The following is a 17,695-nucleotide window of genomic DNA, read 5'->3' on the forward strand; positions in this document are numbered from 1 at the left end:
CTTTGTTTTTACAAACAGAAGAAAATGTATGCAATTAAATTTTAAAGCTCTTTCCACAGCTGTGCCCTCCATAAATCCGCAATCATGCATACCCTGAGACCTGACAGTGGGGCTCATAAAGGTTTTGTCCATTGTCAAGGAATCATTATCCAGTTGTTTTTAAAAGAGAGAGAGAGAGAGAGAGAGAGACTGACTGGAATTTTTAGCTAATTGTTGTCTGTGTGATATTGGGCAAGTTACTTAACCTCTGTGCTTTTTCATTCTCCCTATCTGTAAAATGGGCATAATAGTATCTATTTCACAGAAGAGTTGGGAAGTTTTATGGATGTTTTTAAATGATTGTACTCAGTCCTTGAGAATTTACATGATAAAAAAAAAAGGAAATTCTTACTTAAAAATTCAGTTCTCACTATTCTTCCACAGAGGGCCACAGTCACTTTAACATTGACCCTACATTCATTGACATGATACATCATTATATAAATACTAGTAGCTGGAAATCTGTGCTGTCACACTGGTGTAAAGTCAAGTGTTTTAAAAAAATGGCTGAGAACTTAAAAATTGGATGGTAACAGACTGTAAAAACCCAGTGATGAATGAACCTGATGATATTCTAAGCAAAAAGAGCTGTCAACCATGCTTGTAGCAGTTTCTGTTGCTTCCCACTGACTCAACATTCTAGGCTTCAGAGTGCTGTTGGGAGTTTATAGTGAGTGTTGGGTGTGGCGTTGGGTGGGTGGTTGTGTTAATTTGTGTGTGGGTTGTTTTGTGCAGGGAGAGTTGTGTAAATTTGTGTAGGAGGTGAATGAGGAATGTGTGCTATGGTCAAGGGCATATGTGTTTGGGATAATTGTGTATGCTGGTTGTAGTGTTGTGATGATTTGTGTCTGGGAGATTGTGCTGGGAGATTTGTGTTGATTTGTGAGGGTGGCAGTTGACAAAATAATCCACTCATTTGCGCAGTCTCCCTCATACATCCAATTAAATTGTTATATGCAAATTAGCTGTAGAATAAGGATAGCGAAAGTCTCTCCGGGGCACTTTTTTCAGGTTACAGGCCTACTTCTGCACTTCTATGAGTAGAGCCCCATGGTTCGTCTCTGGTTTAGACTGCACCAACAGGCTACAGAACCTCCTGTTTACCACCTGTATTTAGTCACAGCAGGTCCAGCTGGTTTTGGCCCCTGTGATGGGATCTTCTCCAGGACCTGTGACCCAAGCTGGTAAAAGCAGTGACAGAAAACAGCTTGTTCGAAATAAATTATGATTTATCCATCCATAGGAACATCACAAGTAGAAAGAAAAAGGTTAAAAGTAAAAAGAATCTATATGCCTCTTAACCTTATCCTTTCCTTGCCCGTTTAGTCAAGTTCCACTTATCCCAGTCACCTCTGCTGAGTCTGAGGGTCAGCCTGCATCTCTATAGACCCTCTCTCTGAATTCACAGGCTGTCTTTTAACCATTTCAGAGTTCTCAGAAGCTGGTTCATACTGGTTTGTGAGTTTCTCCAAAGGGGATCAGAGATGATTTTCCAGCCTTGGATTTCCTGTATTGTCCATTTGAGCACAAAGCAATTAGAATTGTCTAGACTCATTAGCTTTGTTTGCAGGAACCAAGTTAACTGACTTCATACTTAACAAGCAAACCATCAAACATCAAACCCACAGATTATATAAATTATATAAATAAATAACAAAGAGACTTCTAAGAAGGCTCTTAAATATCTGCCACAAAAGTCAAATTTGTATTTGCCCAATGCTGTTACAGCTTAGTGAGCGCCTAGGCAGAGTTAAGGTGGTTATGAAACCGCATGGGAACTTGAACTGAGAAGTTCCTTTAGTTTTGAAGGGAGTGCTGCATTTGAACTCAAAGCAATTTTTCCTCTCCTAGTCTAGATGAGCTGTGTTGCTGTACCTGGATGGCACTGAAGTGTGTGACACAGCAGTTGAAAAATAGGTTTTAGGCAGTGTCCCCTCTCCTATCCCTCACCATTTTAGACCACATTGCACAAGACAAAAGGGTGGGGGTGGTAGAGGAGATCTTTCTATATCGTTGATACTGGCATAAGAAAACTCAAACTGGAAACAGTAGGTTTTATGGAGGTAGTGTCCCAGAGCTGTTTCATCTGCATTATCTTTTAATACATGTAGGGGAAAAACAAGGAAATTGAAACAAAAAGGCATTAAGTTTCAAAAAGTATTTGAGATGTGCTAGAAACCAAATATATCTTAAATACAATCTTTTTTATATACTTTTAATGAATGAACTATTGAATATTTACTACCCATCTGAAATTCTCTGTATTCTTTTGGTAGGAAAGACATGTTAAATCATGAGGACAATTGCATTGAAAAGAATAATAAATTCATAGGTTTGATAGGGGTCTTGAGAGGTCATCTAATCCAGCCCTTTATGCTGACTCAGGGCCAAGTATACCTAGACCATCCCTGATAGGTATTCGTCTAATCCAGAGGTTCTCAAACTGTGGTCCGTGGACCACCAGTGGTCCGCGAGCTCCATTCAGGTGGTCCACGGTTAGTTCCCTCTAAGGTGTGTGCCTGGGTGGCCGCACATGAGAGAATGAAGGGCCACCCACCTAATTAGTGGAGCCATGCAAGTGTGGCTGCGCTAATTAGGTGCAATGACCCTGGAGAAGACACACATGTAAGGTGAGGTAGTGGCCTTGGGAGGAATAAGGGGTAAGTGGAAGGGGACAGTGTGGTGCGAAAAGGGGGTGGAGGGAATTTGGGATGTGCAGGGCTGCGGCGACCAGAGAAAGAGGCGACTTTCCCCAGCTCCAGGACTGCGGCTGCCAGGGAGAGACGGCCCCCTTTCCCAGCCTCAGCTCTGTGGCTGTTGTCATGGGGAGATACCCCCCTCCTTCCCAGCCCCAGCTCAGGGCCTGCCACAGCATGGGAGAGAGGGAGAGACCCCCCTCCTTCCCAGCCCCAGCTCAAGGGCTGCCATGGAGGGGGAGAGAGGGCACATTCATCGCATTAGAAAAGTAGGACTATTGATATGAAAATATGAGTTGTGTGCTTTTATTTGCAGAACAAAAAAAGTTAATTATTATTATTAAGGTTTTTTTAATATAGCGCTTTTATCCAAAGTGCTTTATAATAGTTAGCTACCGGTACAAACAACATTTGGAAAGATCATTAAGCGGTCCACCAAGACCGTCAGCAATTTTCAAGTGGTCCATGAAAAAAAAAGGTTGAGAAACCACTGGTCTAATTTGTTCTTTAAAACCGCTAATGACGGGAATTCCACAACCTCCATTGGGAGCCTGTTCCAGTACTTAGTTATCCTTATAGTTAGAAAGTTTTTCTAAATCTCCCTTGCTTCAATGCAACTCCACAGTGATCCCTGGGTATTATATTGTTTTCTTTTCCTCAATGTTGTTACCTTTTTTTTTTTTAAACTACACTGGGATTGTGAAGCTGTTATGGCTTGCTGTCAGCATGCCACTCTCAGAAACTAATAATGATTAAATGTTCCTGTCATTATCCATATTGTAGCTGACTGGTAGCTGGTGTGACTATAAATAACCAATGACTAGATTGTGGCCCTAAAGCAAGCGGATGGTTCCTAAGCCCTCACCTTCCCAGGAACAGCCCTAAAGGCACTGTGTCTCAGATGTCATACCTCTGACTAACAGTCTATCTCTGCATTTTCCTATCTCCTGGGAAGTAATAACATTCTTCTGGCCAACACAGCTGGTAAATTATTACTCTCCTGCACTGGATCTGCTCCAATGACAGTGAGTGGGGAATCTCCATTTAGTCCTCACTCAGCTGCTCCAGGGAGGGTGTAAGTGGGTGACTAGCCTTGCCTACACCTAGTGGCATGAACCTAAAGTCATGGTAGCCCACACTGGGATGTATATAAAAGTTGGATTCTTAATCCACTCTTATTCCCTTGAACAGGCACATAATCCAAGTCAGAATCTGATCCCAAAATTAACATAATGGGCATTATCTAGTTTCCATAGAAAAAGCTCTCCGTGATTTCAGTAGTTGCCAAATGCCTAGGTTAGCCAAATACATCCATTTTAAATGGCAGGAATACTTAGCAGAAGGTAGACTATGCTAATGTGTTACTTTGAAAATTCTTTTTCTTTATTTTTAAGGGAATTGAAGTGGCTGGCACATGACAAATCTCAGGACTGTAAATGAAGCCATCTGTGTTAATGCTGTCTTCACAACTGTTTTTGGGATAGAAAACATAGAAAGGGAGAGAAATTTTGCCTTACTGCGGCATGTTTCACACTGAATTTTAGTACATACACCTTGCTCATAAACTGGATATTTCATACTGTTGTTCTCTGTGTCCATGCCGTTAGGCTTCAGGAAAACACACTCTTCTGTAAAATACATCTTTGTCAAAGTGATTCCTTCATCTCCATTTATAGGTTTCACCAACCTTTATAAGCATTAGGCTGCTCAGTCCCTATAAGTGGGTTTCCACAGCTGCCAGAAATGTAAGAGGACATGGCAAAGGACTTACATAGTCATGAATCTGACTGACTGGTATCATTTTAACAAGAAAACATTAAGGACTGTTATGACCTACAAACTTTCAATATTACTGAAAAACCCTATCAACTACAAATTGTGTGTATGCTGAGCAGTGGGGGTATGAAGTAAAATTAATCACCCAGGAATGTGGTGTGTGTGCTTGTGGGGGGGGGTGTGTGAGAGAGAGAGAGAGAGAGAATTCTGAAATGTCATAATGAATAGAAGATTTGTGTTTGGTGGGTTCTTTATGCTGGGAATGGGTTGTTTATAAATTGGCTTATCTTCCCTACCATTCTGCCAGTGTTGTCTTTTTATTTAATTTTTTTTTATTGTGTCATATTGTGGTAGGCATCCAAAGGCCCTTGGGAACCTTACTCACAATAATACTGGTTCATACTACATCTGAGAGAGCCTCTTGAGGTTATTCTATCTCATGTAAATCACTGGACCACCACTGTTTTCCATTGATTTGATTTGTAATACTGTAATAGCTTACTGCATTTGATTATTACATCCAGGAAGACATTCTAGAAGCTAAGGGAAATGATTATGATGAAGCACTAAGGAAAAGTAAATAAAAACATTTTATATTCCATTTATAAATACACTTCACAGTGCTTCTTTCTCAAATTGCCATCCTAGACTTCATAGTCAACTTTAACTGCGATGATTTGTGCTTCTGTAAGACTTCTAATTCTGTTGCCTTACCCTTTATACACTGACACAAGAGGAATTTGCTGCTTTTTTATAAATAAATTGGGGCCAAAGAGTAAATTCACCCTTTTTTTTATATTCATGCCGGCTCAGCTTTAGGGGATTTGAGTGATGTAAGTGTATTGTACTGGGCCCCACAACTAGTACAACAGAAAAAATAATCTTCAAAGTGAATATTTTAGTGCTTCATGCAAAGCACACTGCTCAATGTCTGGGGGGAAAAATAAAGCTGCTCTTACATTTGTGAACCACAGTCCATTGTTGTACATGTTTTCTAAGCTCCAATATAAATCTTAAATGTATAACAAGTAGACAGTACTGACGCCCACACCCTTGAAAAAAATGAAGTCTTATTCCTGATTATAATGAGCATGTTGTATCTGTTCATGGGATTAAATCCTTGAAATAAAGGAAGGTACATAAAATCAGATTTCTAAAGGTTAAGTAGAGTTCATTGCATTTATTTCATAATATTTCAGTATGAAACTCTAGTCTTCAAGGAAGTAGATGCATGAAAACCAATTAGGAAGTTCTCTAATAGCATAAAGACTGACACCTCCTTTTAAATGTAGTTTTATCATCACATTATTGGGTAGACAATGAGTTCCATTGTCTCTTGTGAATTATCGGTGGGGATATGTTTGATAGGCTGTATGTTTGTTTTTACTTCTTATCTGGAATTGATGCTAAGGCTTCAGATGGACAGGAGGAGTAAATTGTCTCCCAGGATTCAGTCACCTAGGGTAGGGGCCCTTGGGGAGGATTAGAAAGACATTGAGGTTCCCCTCACGATGTTTCCTCTAAATTAGTTCTCCTAAGCAGCACCTTACTGGTGGCATTTTGCTAGGATTTCTCCAGTTTGTCTGCTTTTGTTACCTCACTTTAAGGAGGTTCTACAATGCACAGGGACCCAGCAGAAAATTAATTCAACCTATGCTGTATTAATTTTCCTGTAGAATCCCAATGGGGCTGGAAGAGGGGGGAATGATGCATGTGCTTCTTATCTCTGCTTTGAGCCTTCTCCTTCCCCAATTTCTACAGGCAGATGCCACCCTCCCCCCCCACCCCCACGACTCAACTGTCATGTGTCATGTGATAGTGGAAGAGTATTCCTGGCAATTGAGCCACACTTAGTACATAATTTGCCTGTGTTTTTGTATTTGTAAACTGTATGAAATATCATTAAATCCATAGCTCCTGACTATCATATGGTATGGTACAACTTAAAATGTATCCGTTCCCTCTGCACATTGAATCTAGAGATAAAATCATATGTTGGTTTTTTGCCACTTATCTGGGTATAATCTTTGGAAAGGGAGAATGGTTTAACAGTTCAAGCATAGAATTAGGAGTCAGGAGTTCCGAGGTCTGTTCCTGGCGCAATCACTGACTTGCTGCGTCATTGGACGATTCGCCTAAACTTGCCGTGCCTCAGGTTTCCTGTCAGAAAAATGGGGCTCCCTACCTTCCTCACAGCAATATTTTGAGAGTAACCCAATAATGATTGTAAAGCATTTTGAGAGTCTTGGGTAGAAGTTACCATAGAATTACAAAGTGTTATGAATCATCATTATTTTTCTATTTAAAGTGTGAAACATGACAAAAACAAAGGAAATGCCATTAAGTATATGTCAATCTAAAGAACTTGGTCTTCTTGGATTTAATGAAACATGTGAAAAGTGTGCTAGTGTAAAAGAATATGGGGAGACCTAAATTGTTCAAACAAGATCATAGGGAATGCAAAGGAGGGTGAGCCAACTTAATATGTACATAGTTTTAAAAGTAACTGAGAAGCAATATTTAATTTCATAGGTTAAAATAAGGGACTGTTACAGAAATAAAACAATGTTTTGTATAAAGAAAAAGCAGCTGGTACTAGTTGTTTGTAAAAAGAACAAGCTACTGGTATGTAAGTGGGTTGGAAATGTGGTGCATTAAATTCATGTAGAGGATTGCATCTTTACGCAGTCCATAAAAGGAAACTAGAAAATGGAAATGTTTTGGCATTGAGCATAAAGAATGTTTGCCTAAGGGTTATATATACCAGCTAACAATATTACGGCGAGAGCATAAAAAGGCTAAGGTGGTTGACAAAGAAAAATGGCAGAACTGTTTTCACAAGGATATTTCCAATGTATTACGTGAGAAAATCTAACAAAGTATCATAATTAAAATTAGCATGTAAGTCTTTTTGTTGTGCCCAGTTCCTTTTTTACATGGAGGGGAGGAAAAATAGGTATGCTCTATATAAGGTTGGGTCTACACTACCCGTCTGAATTGGCGGGTAGAAATCTACCTCTCGGGGATCGATTTATCGCGTCCCGATGGGACACGACAATCGATCCCCGAATCGACGCTCTTACTCCACCAGCGGAGGTGGGAGTAAGCGCCGTCGACGGGAAGCCGCAGAGGTGGATTTTGCCGCCGTCCCTACAGCGGGGTAAGTCGGCTGCGATACGTCGAATTCAGCTATGCTATTCGCGTAGCTGAATTTGCGTATCTTAAATCGACCCCACCCCCCACCCCCCGTAGTGAAGATGTAGCCTAAGAGAATTCTCAGTCTCTTACGTCTGAGTTGTCCTACAGTAATACAGGTCAGCAGAAATATAGGGTATTTTTTCAAATATATTTTTGTTGTTACATGACCATTTAGTTTTCTGTGTGTATTTAGCCATAACCTACAACAGTTATTTGATCTTTTTGAGGATAGAATCCTCTCCTGATCCCCCAACTTGTGAAGATTTAAGATGCTTTCTTTGTCAAAGTTTGTTATGAAAGCAATAGAAGCGGGTGGGAATGCAGCAACTTCCAGCATATTGGAGTTGGCAGCTCCCAGACCTTTATTAAAAGATTGCTTGTTGATAGCGAGCTCAGTGCTGGCAGGGTGATGGGATAGATAACTGTTGGTCTTTTCCATCTCTAACGTGTCTGATTTTGATGGCAATCATTTCAGTCAAGAAATGGGATATTCACCATAAGGGGCTATCCCTGCGTATAAAATGAAAATGTGAACCAGAACCACCTAGTAGATCCAGGCCTTGTTTTAACTATTTTTCTGTTGCCATTTATGCCACCATGCTATGCCTCTCTATACTAAAAGGTGTTTGTATGATCTGGCCTTTGATATTAAAAATGTAATATCCTTAAACATTTCCTATTAACTTATTTTTCTTCCTTTCAAAAGTTTGCATCAAAATGTTTAAAAATTATTTACGAATTAGGACAGTGATATGTCAGTACAGTGGCAGATGCCTATGATTTTTTGCTTATGTATATATTTTCATCTGTATATCGTGATAGTTTTGTTACATCTTGATAATTTGTAAATATTTTAAAAATAACAATGCAAATATGTGTACAGGTTCCTAAAAATAGTAGTTCATTCTTTGATATATTAAGATACAGTGCCTTGGGATAATAAGACTTGGAAATTTAACTCATATCACTTCTGTAAAGGCTGAATGGATGTCATAGTATTAAGGGTTTTCACTAGATTTGACTATGCAGGTACCATATGCCTCATGTTTTCAACACTTAATATTTTGATATATGCCAGGCGGTTGAATAATCCTGTCTCCCCCTTGGCAGAGATGGTACAGGGGACATGATCAGTTAATGGAACAATATAGTCTTACTGCAAAGCCTTTTTTTTTTTCATTTAAATATCAGTGGAAGATACATTATAGTTATTGAAGGAAAGGTTAAAGAAAAAGTTTATATGTGGCACAATAAAGCTGTATCATTTAAGCTGTTGTATCTTAATTGAAGGCGGTGTTGCTTTCATGATATCCGTCTTGGGTTGCTAAATCCAATAAGAGAAAGTGAAAATCATGCTAGACTTCTTACCCAGGTTACTGTTCTGTTCTTCAAAGTATTACTAAGGAAAGTTTTGGGCATAAGCTGGGACAGAAAATTGAAACCTGAATACTATTTTAAACTGATAGGGTTAAAGGCCTTTCTTTTACACCAGCACACTTGTTCTTTTATTTGATACTTGAACTCTGAAAATGTTCTGTGACTTTCTAGGGAGAAGGAGGAGCAGCTGACTCGGGTGACAGAGGTACAGAGGCTGCAGGCCCAGCAGGCAGATGCTGCCCTGGAGGAGTTTAAGCGGCAGGTGGAGCTGAACTCAGAAAAAGTCTATGCTGAAATGAAACAGCAGGTGAGAAGGTCACAATGCCAGCCTTTCTGAAACGCTGTCTCAGTAGGATAGCATATTCTGATCTTCTCATGCCAGAAACATGTTTCACTTGATAGTGCTACATCAAAATCTTTCACAATGTAGTGACTTTGCTAGCAAGTCAGAGGGGGCTGTTAGCAGTTGATTCATCTTTATAAGAAAGCCAGAATTGTCATTGTTACACAGCTATCTACAGTTGTATTACTGATTAGAGCTTTTCCAGGATTCAGAGTAAAATGTATTAGTCTATATACTTTTATGGAACAGTGTCTATACTTTCCCATTTTTTCAACTTTGTCTCTCTGGCTATTCTTTTAGGGACATGTCATTCTCCTATTAATGGGAATTTTGCAATAGTTTCAATGAGAACAGAGCCAGGCTCATTCTAATGGTGGTCACTGATGAGCAGATGACAACAAAAGCCTTTTTCCCCACTTGAAAATTACTATTAATGATCATTTATTTACATACTACTTCGTGTGATAGTCATTTTACAGAACAAACTAGATTAATGTATTGGCCCGAAGGAGCTTAGAGATAGCACATGAGTGAGAATAATGAACAGTAGAGTGGGAAGGGATGAGAAATAAAGGGAGATGCAGGTACATGGAGTGGCCTACTAATGTCATAAAAATGCTTATGGTATCTCAGTCTAGTGAATTGACCTGATTCATTCTGCCTTGCCAACTTGCCTCTTTAATGGGAAAATCCAGTTGTTTCTTATTACAGGATGATGTAGCATGAGACTTACAACGGATTTAAGGGGCAACTGGTGGTAAAGCACCTTGGTGAACACTTCAATAAAATAGAGATTGTTTCAGTTCTGAGGCTTTCCTCTTGCATTGGAGAGCAATAGAAATAGTGGAAGATGTGATCTTGTTGCAGTTGCCACTTCTAGCCATCAATAGATCTCTGTAAAATATTATTTGTGCTTCAGAATTGTTTGGGATGAAAGGAGCTATATGAATGTATGATACTATAAGAATCAACATTTTACAACTTCTTAAAGGGATCACTTCTGCATAATCCATGTACAGCGTAGAGAGAGTCTTATGTGATAAGATTTTTTGTTTACTGTTTTGTTTCAGTATGAAATTGATTTGGTAAAATGATGGAAAAAGAGTAAAAATGATATAAATATTTACCGGTAACTGAAATGAAATATAGCATAAACATAATTGAGATAAATACTATACAGATATATACGTCTTATTCAGAAATAATTAACTTTTTAATTCGTATTAGTGGTGTAATACGAACCAAATATTGGTGAGAAACAAAGCAGTAGTGCTAGAAATGTGATTGCTTATTTTGTTGAAAAGAATGAAAACCTTTCAACTTTGCATGCAGTCTATATTTTTAACAATTGTTGTTTTTGTTGTGAAATGCTGGTTTTGCTTCTTTCAAAATCTTCAGTATAAAAGCAGCAGAGCTGTAAGGCATCTTCTGTTTTAAAAGTCTTGTACAGAGAGCAGATAATGGAATTTTGAAATAAAAAAGCGGAGTCTGTTTTGAAAAGGCAACTTTTATTTTGCAAACTAGACCCATCAGGGCAATAGTTAAGCAATAGTTAGCCATAATTTTTAATCTTCATGCTCTTATTGGTTTGTATCAGTCTTTGTTTAATTTTTGTGTGTTTTGCATACTGACTTGGATTGTTGTTTCCATCATTGGGATATTATATTTTAATTTCATAAACACTCAACACGCTAAGGTTAAACAATGAAAAATTGTAATAGTGAAACACTGTAAAATGATACGCTAATTTAAAGAAATTTGTTCATAGCTGAGAATTTCTTTTTTTAACATAAGAATGACCACACTGTGTCAGATCAAAGGTCCATCTAGCCCAGTATCCTGTCTTCTGACAGCGGCCAATGCCAGGTGCCCCAGAGGGAATGAACAAAACAGGTAATCATCAAGTGATCCATCCCCTGTCGCCCATTCCCAGCTTCTGGTAAACGGAGGCTAGGGACACCATCCCTGCCCATCCTGGCTAATAGCCATTGATGGACCTATCCTTCATGAATTTATCTAATTCTTTTTTGAACTAGATATGCAGTAGATGTTCACATTTTTACTGTTTGAACTAACCAACTGTTAAACATTTTGTCTGTATGTATATTTCAGATATTATTGATTTAAGGCAGAATTCTGACTAGTTTTACGGCATGAGTAGTCTGTGACTTCAGTAAGTAGTAAGGTTCTATTCAATGAATAAGAGCATCAGAATATGGTCCTTAATGTTAAAACTTAAACGTACTGAGGCAAATTATGCACTCAGTAAAACCAATGTAAATCTGGACTGACTCCCTCGAACCTAGACTGTAGGAACCATTTGGGGCAAACAGGGTGGGCGAAGGGGGAGGTTGTGCTACCCACCTTTTATTCCCATTGATTTTGTGAGAGCTGTAGGTTATTAACACCTATTGATATCAGGCCCACAACGAACAAATAGATACATTAAGAGCTGATAAGTATTACCTTACATGGAGGTAGTCCTATTGTTGTTGACTATTATAAAATTTTAGTATTATGCAAATTATTTGATATATGAGACCTGTGCGGTGCTTGTCTGAGTAAATGTCTATGTAGTGATTTAGGAGAAGATTTTTGATAGAGGATTTTTTTTTTTTTTTTAGAATTTACACTGTTGTTAATATAACAGGCATTCCATTAATGTGTGGTCTAACCTTATTTTGCTCACAGTACAACAGAAAGACGTCTCCATCTGGACATCATTTATTAACACTTGATCTATATGATTGTTGTGGTAAAACTTGACATTTTTGGGAGAATCAGCACTTTGGCAACTCTTTGATTTAAGCAAATTTCCAGCCATCTAACTAGCTCCCTCCCTGCCCCCAATGCTGCCCATTTGATTTTGAAATGCTTAATTAGGCACAGTAGAATGTTTGTTTATTTCTTGTACTTTATTGGAAAGAATTAGATTGGTAATAAAATTTTGCCTTGAAATACCTTGACAATTTCTGGTTTAATGCTGAAACTTTCAGTGTTTTTTTTTTTTAAATTGATGATTGTGGGGGAAAAAATATCCCTAACACAAGTGCCCATTTACCATTGCTGATTTGTCTGTGAAGGACTGAAATGAATTGAAGTGAAAGTAGCAAAGTAAATGGGCATATTTCAAAGGATCATGTCATTACTTAGAAAGTAGTCTCTAGTGGCAGAAAAAATTAGAATATTTTTGAGCGTTTTGGTGGAGAGCATTAAATGGATGTTGCATCTACTAAGAATTATCTTCTTTGGATTTACTGTTCAATGGGAGCTTCATCGTGCCAAGCCTTTTGTGACCATATAGAGGAGTAGAAGCAAGTAAGAATCCCCTTTCCCTTGCATGGCCACTTAAGGTCTGCCTGTATTGCAACTCTGGTGCTAGGGGGGAGAACAAAGGGCTGTGTGCCAAATGCTTCCCTTCAGAGCAGAGAGGGAACAGGCAATAGATGGAGCAATGATTTCTCCTATGCAAGCTTCAGCCAGTGGATCTGACTGACCACTTGGAGAGGATTATGGTGCACCCCACAAACGGGTGTCACAAATTACTCTCCAGCCTCTTGGGTATATGTTCGCCTGTGCAACCCCTGGCAGCAAGCCTCCCACCCCAGGTCGACAGACTTGGCTTACGGAGTTTGAGCTACCTCTTTAAAAATAGCTGTGTAGAGGGCCCTTTGAAGTTGCATCTTGGGCTGGAACTTGGGCTTTGTAGACTACCCCCTTCCTTAGGCTTCAGAGTCTGAGCACCAGTCTCCAGCGTGGTCTATACAGCTATTTGTAGTGCGGTAGTGTGATCCTGAGTCTGTCAACCCTGGCTGGGGGGCTTGCTGCTGATGTCTGGTATCTCTGAAACACAGTGCCTCCTCTTATTCTGAGGTGCTCAAGTAGCCCAGCTAGTTTACCCCTGGGTTTCTAACATAGCGCTGTGGGATTAATTATACCAAAAATACTCCAGTTGACTAATTCTTTTGCTTTCAGTGGGGCACCTTTCAGAGTAAGGTACTGTACTACCCAGTGTGACGAGTGTGGCAGAATTGGGCCCTATATGTTCATCCTAAACGTAAATGGAAAACTCAGATGTCAATTGCGCATTCCTTCTTGACAGAGCAAATCAGTTTATGCTTTGCCTTTATTAAGCATATAGCACACTTTTCTGTATAACGAGTATTTCAAGGCTATTGTTTTTCAGCTAAGACATGTCAAACCATATTGTAAATGTTGATAGCATGTGGCAGTCATGCCTTCTAAACTTCTAAGTTATCAAGCAGTTCAGAATATAGGGATTGTTCCTGAGCGGTACTGAACTCTTCAAACTCTCATTGACTTCAGTGAGGCTTGCAGGTTATGAACCTCTTGGGGTCAAGTTCATAAAGAGCAAATGATAATGTAAGCGATTGTAGGAAATTATGCTACAGTGACTAAGCTTCAAGTAGTACTTCAGAGAAACAATACTGAAGCTCTCTTTTCACCCGTCCTTTCTCATTTCCCCTCCACACATGCACCCAATTCTCAAATAAGCTACATATGTTCTTCCAAAGACAAAGTGATATAATATTGGAGCAAATGCCATTGCTTTCTCCTAGTTGGATAGAGCATAGAATGACCTACTGACATCATAAAATGGAATCTTTAGTAACTATAGTAACACTGGACTCTGAACTGCACTGCAAATATTAAACTTCTGAAATCCTCTTTTCATTGTAATGTTAATTAAGGAAGTAACAAATGGAGTGGGGTCTGGCATTATCAGTTAGTATAATTGATATTTGGTTTATTTATTCATGTAATTTATGACTTTGAGATATCACTTGCCATCTGCTTCTTATTTTTCAATAAGCTCATGGTTATTAAGTCATCTGATGTCCATTAGATGGGTGACTGAAACAATTTCAACTTTAAGCTCAGTTTTGTTTTTTCCTGATCTAGGTGGCTGTCCTGTGACAAAACTTCATGTATTGGTGTTTATGTGGGTATAAATATAACTGATGTTTTCATACATGCTGCTTCGAGCATTAGCCAGTTGATTTTAATATCATACACTGCATGCTGCATCAAAGACAAAGGGAGAAAAATCAGACTGGTTTATAGAAGTTTAGATGAAAAGCACTGTATACACATCACTCAGAAAAGAAAAGTATTTACAAAGCCAAATAGTAACTGCCAAAAAATGAATAAACAGAATATGTGACAATATTTTGGCTCTAGTATTTGTTGGGATTGGCAAATGAGAATCAGAAAACCTCATTGCACTTTATGGCCAATATGCATACTCTTGCTAGAGATTAAATAACAGAAACATATTGTTTTATTTGTAGAGTTTATATAATATATTACTTTATTTGTATACATTTTCGGTGTCAATTTTTAGAACATTTTCATTATTAAAAAGATTCTTTTAATATTTTGGACTTTATTTTGCTTTAGTTTTTCATTTATGTAAAGTGTAGTTGGGGAAAAACTAAGGGGCCTCCCTTTCTTTGATGTATGAGATGGGGAAATAAAGGGCTACAAGGATGGGTCTAAACTGGATTGAGAGGAGAGAGAATGTGATGATAGCAACGGAGGTCCCTCTTTTAAGGGCTTACTCGGGGTGGGGGGGAGGGGAGAGACACGGAAGAGAGGCATTGCTGTTTGTGCTCCGCCTGCAGTTCATCCCCTTCCTATATCTGGGAAAACAATTCCTGGCCATGCATCTTTCCCTTTACTTGAGATAACTTTTAATTAAAATGGCTTTCCCATTGTTAGTGATCACTTTCCTCCTCCTTATCTGGCTTAGAAGTGGCATTTGAGCCCATTGGCAAATACATCTATGGGCACTCCTTTAGGCCAAATAGGAATTTTAGCTTGGGGTACAGAAATTCATTGTTTTTCGTCTTCTGGTACGGCCGATGGACTTGCAGCAGAAAGTGGATTCCTTATAGCTATAGTCCCCTTCCCTCTTCTACCCCTTTTAGGGAGGTACTGCTACTTAGGTTGGGAACTAGATCTAAAAGGAATTGGTGGGTAAGAAGTGAGGTGTTGTACTGTATGTACATAAACCCTTGGAAATGTGACACAGAACTGATAGTTGTGCTTTTGATACAAAAGCTTTTGTTAACTAAGTTATGAAATTGCTTCCTTGATACCATGTAGGGGAATCTGTGTGACTGGTTATTCATACGCAATGACTGTTTTCGGAGAACCTGCTGCCAAATAATTCTCCTTTAAGGTTCTTTACTGATTTTAAGATAAATTTATTTTAAATGTATAGATTGTGCATCCAACTTAGAGCATTACTTCCACTAAATTTCAACAAGCAGTATATTTTAAAAAAAATATTTTTAGTCATGTATAAATAATATTCAGTTGATTTTTGTGGGATGCTACAACTAGTGAATGAAAAATAAGACCATGCATGCTAGTCAGAAACAGGTGATATATTTGTGTAACTAACTAATGATCCTCAATATACTGATATGTTCATTTCCTTACAAATGGGGATTTTTTTATTGACTTTTATCTTCAGGCCTTTGATTAGCCATCATCTATCAAAAATGTGTCAAAATGTGTTAGAAGCTATACATTTAAAAACTAAATATTCCCTTTGTTTACCTTGTAGATGGAAAAGGTGGAATCAGATCTAAGCAGATCAAAATCTCTCCGTGAAAAGCAGTCAAAAGAATTCTCTTGGCAGTTGGAAGAACTCAAACAAAGATATGAGCAACAGGTCAGTCTGCCATTTTTATTTGGTGAGACAAGGTGGGTGAGGTAATATTTTTTATTGGACCAACAAAAGTTAGTCCAGTAAAAGATATTATCTCACCCACTTTGTCTCTCCAATATCCTGGGACCAACGCAGCTGCATTTTTATTTGGTGGTATTTGTCTTTTCAGGGTAGTCAGTGTAGTCCGTTCCAGCATCCAGCCTAGTCTTGGTCTGACTCGCTCATTATGTTGGCATTCTTTCCTTTCTGTCAAAGCTGGCTACGCTGTTTGCAAAGCCATATATTAATTACAAAAGCTCCTTGTTTTCTCTACATCTGCTTTGCTATCTCTGGGCACTGACTATTTCCTAAAGGATTCCCAGCCCTGCAAAAATAAAAAATGCATTTATAAAAAATAAAATGGTTTGACTGCCCCTGTCTATTCTTTTCTCTTTTTAAAAAATTAGATAATTTAGTTTGTCTATTCTTCTTTTTAATATTTTAATTCCTTTTTTGGTACAAACTGTGTTTTTAGAAAAGATTCTTATTTAAGTGTAGTCAGTGTAGTCCGTTTATCATTTTAAAGATGTAATAAGCCTTTTCAGTGCTTAATTTTGATAGGCAGTTACAGTAGCTCTCTGGCTTACAGGATGCACTAGCTTGCTTCTGCTTATTGTAGGAAACTTCTTATATTTCTGTTCCTTTCCCTTTCACAACTACTGTGGCTCTTCAGTAACACCTTTTGGGGGCTGAAAGGATGAAGCCATCTTATGGGCTGCAGCAGCAGCATTATCTTCTAAATAAAGGACTTCTTTCTGATTTATAGCAATGATATGATAGCTCCATAAGCTGCATGTAATCCATTATCTAGATTTTTGGGCCAATACAAGTTTGTATTTCCGTGAGGGAAACCTAGATTCAGTTCCCTGCCCAGATTTGTGTCTCCAGGCTAGCATGAGCAGGAAGTATTGCAGAGGGAACACATTCAGCCCTCGGAAGTATGGGAAGAGATCACCCTGGCTTAACCAGGAGATCTTCAATGATCTAAAATTCAAAAAAGTACTACAAAAAGTGGAAACTAGGTCAAATTACAAAGGATGAATATAAAGAACTAACACAAGTATGTAGGGACAAAATTGGAAAGGCCAAGGCACAAAACAAGATCAAACTAGCTAGAGACATAAAGGGTAACAAGAAAACATTTTACAAGTACATTAGAAGCAAGAGGAAGACCAAGGACAGGGTAGGCCCGTTACTCAATGCGGGTGGGTGGGAAATAATAACAGAAAATGTGGAAATGGCAGAGGTGCTTAATGACCTCTTTGTTTCGGTTTTCACCAAGAAGATCGGACGTCTAACATAGTGAATACCAGTGAAAATGAGGTGGGATCAGAAGAGGCTCAAATAGGGAAAGAACAAGTTAAAAATTACTTACAAATTAGATGTTTTCAAGTCAACAGGGCCTCATGAAATGCATCCTAGCATACTCAAGGAGCTGACTGAGGAGATATCTGAGCCATTAACGATTATCTTTGAAAAGTCATGGAAGACTGGAGAGATTCCAGATGACTGGAAAAGGGCAGCTAT

General features: G+C 38.6%; 1 protein-coding gene across 5 annotated transcripts in view; it reads left to right on the forward strand.

Moving 5' to 3' along the window:
- CEP112 (centrosomal protein 112) overlaps nucleotides 1-17,695 on the forward strand; it is a 288,186-nt gene that overhangs the window by 128,015 nt on the left and 142,476 nt on the right. For all 5 annotated transcript variants that reach the window (XM_065563658.1, XM_065563656.1, XM_065563660.1 and 2 more), the window contains 2 exons: nucleotides 9,258-9,393; nucleotides 16,025-16,132. In XM_065563658.1, coding sequence (XP_065419730.1) covers nucleotides 9,258-9,393; nucleotides 16,025-16,132 — 244 coding nt within the window. The remainder of the gene's footprint in view (nucleotides 1-9,257; nucleotides 9,394-16,024; nucleotides 16,133-17,695) is intronic.

This window comes from Chrysemys picta, chromosome 12, assembly GCF_011386835.1.
Source record: "Chrysemys picta bellii isolate R12L10 chromosome 12, ASM1138683v2, whole genome shotgun sequence".
In the NCBI taxonomy this organism is placed as follows: domain Eukaryota; kingdom Metazoa; phylum Chordata; order Testudines; family Emydidae; genus Chrysemys; species Chrysemys picta.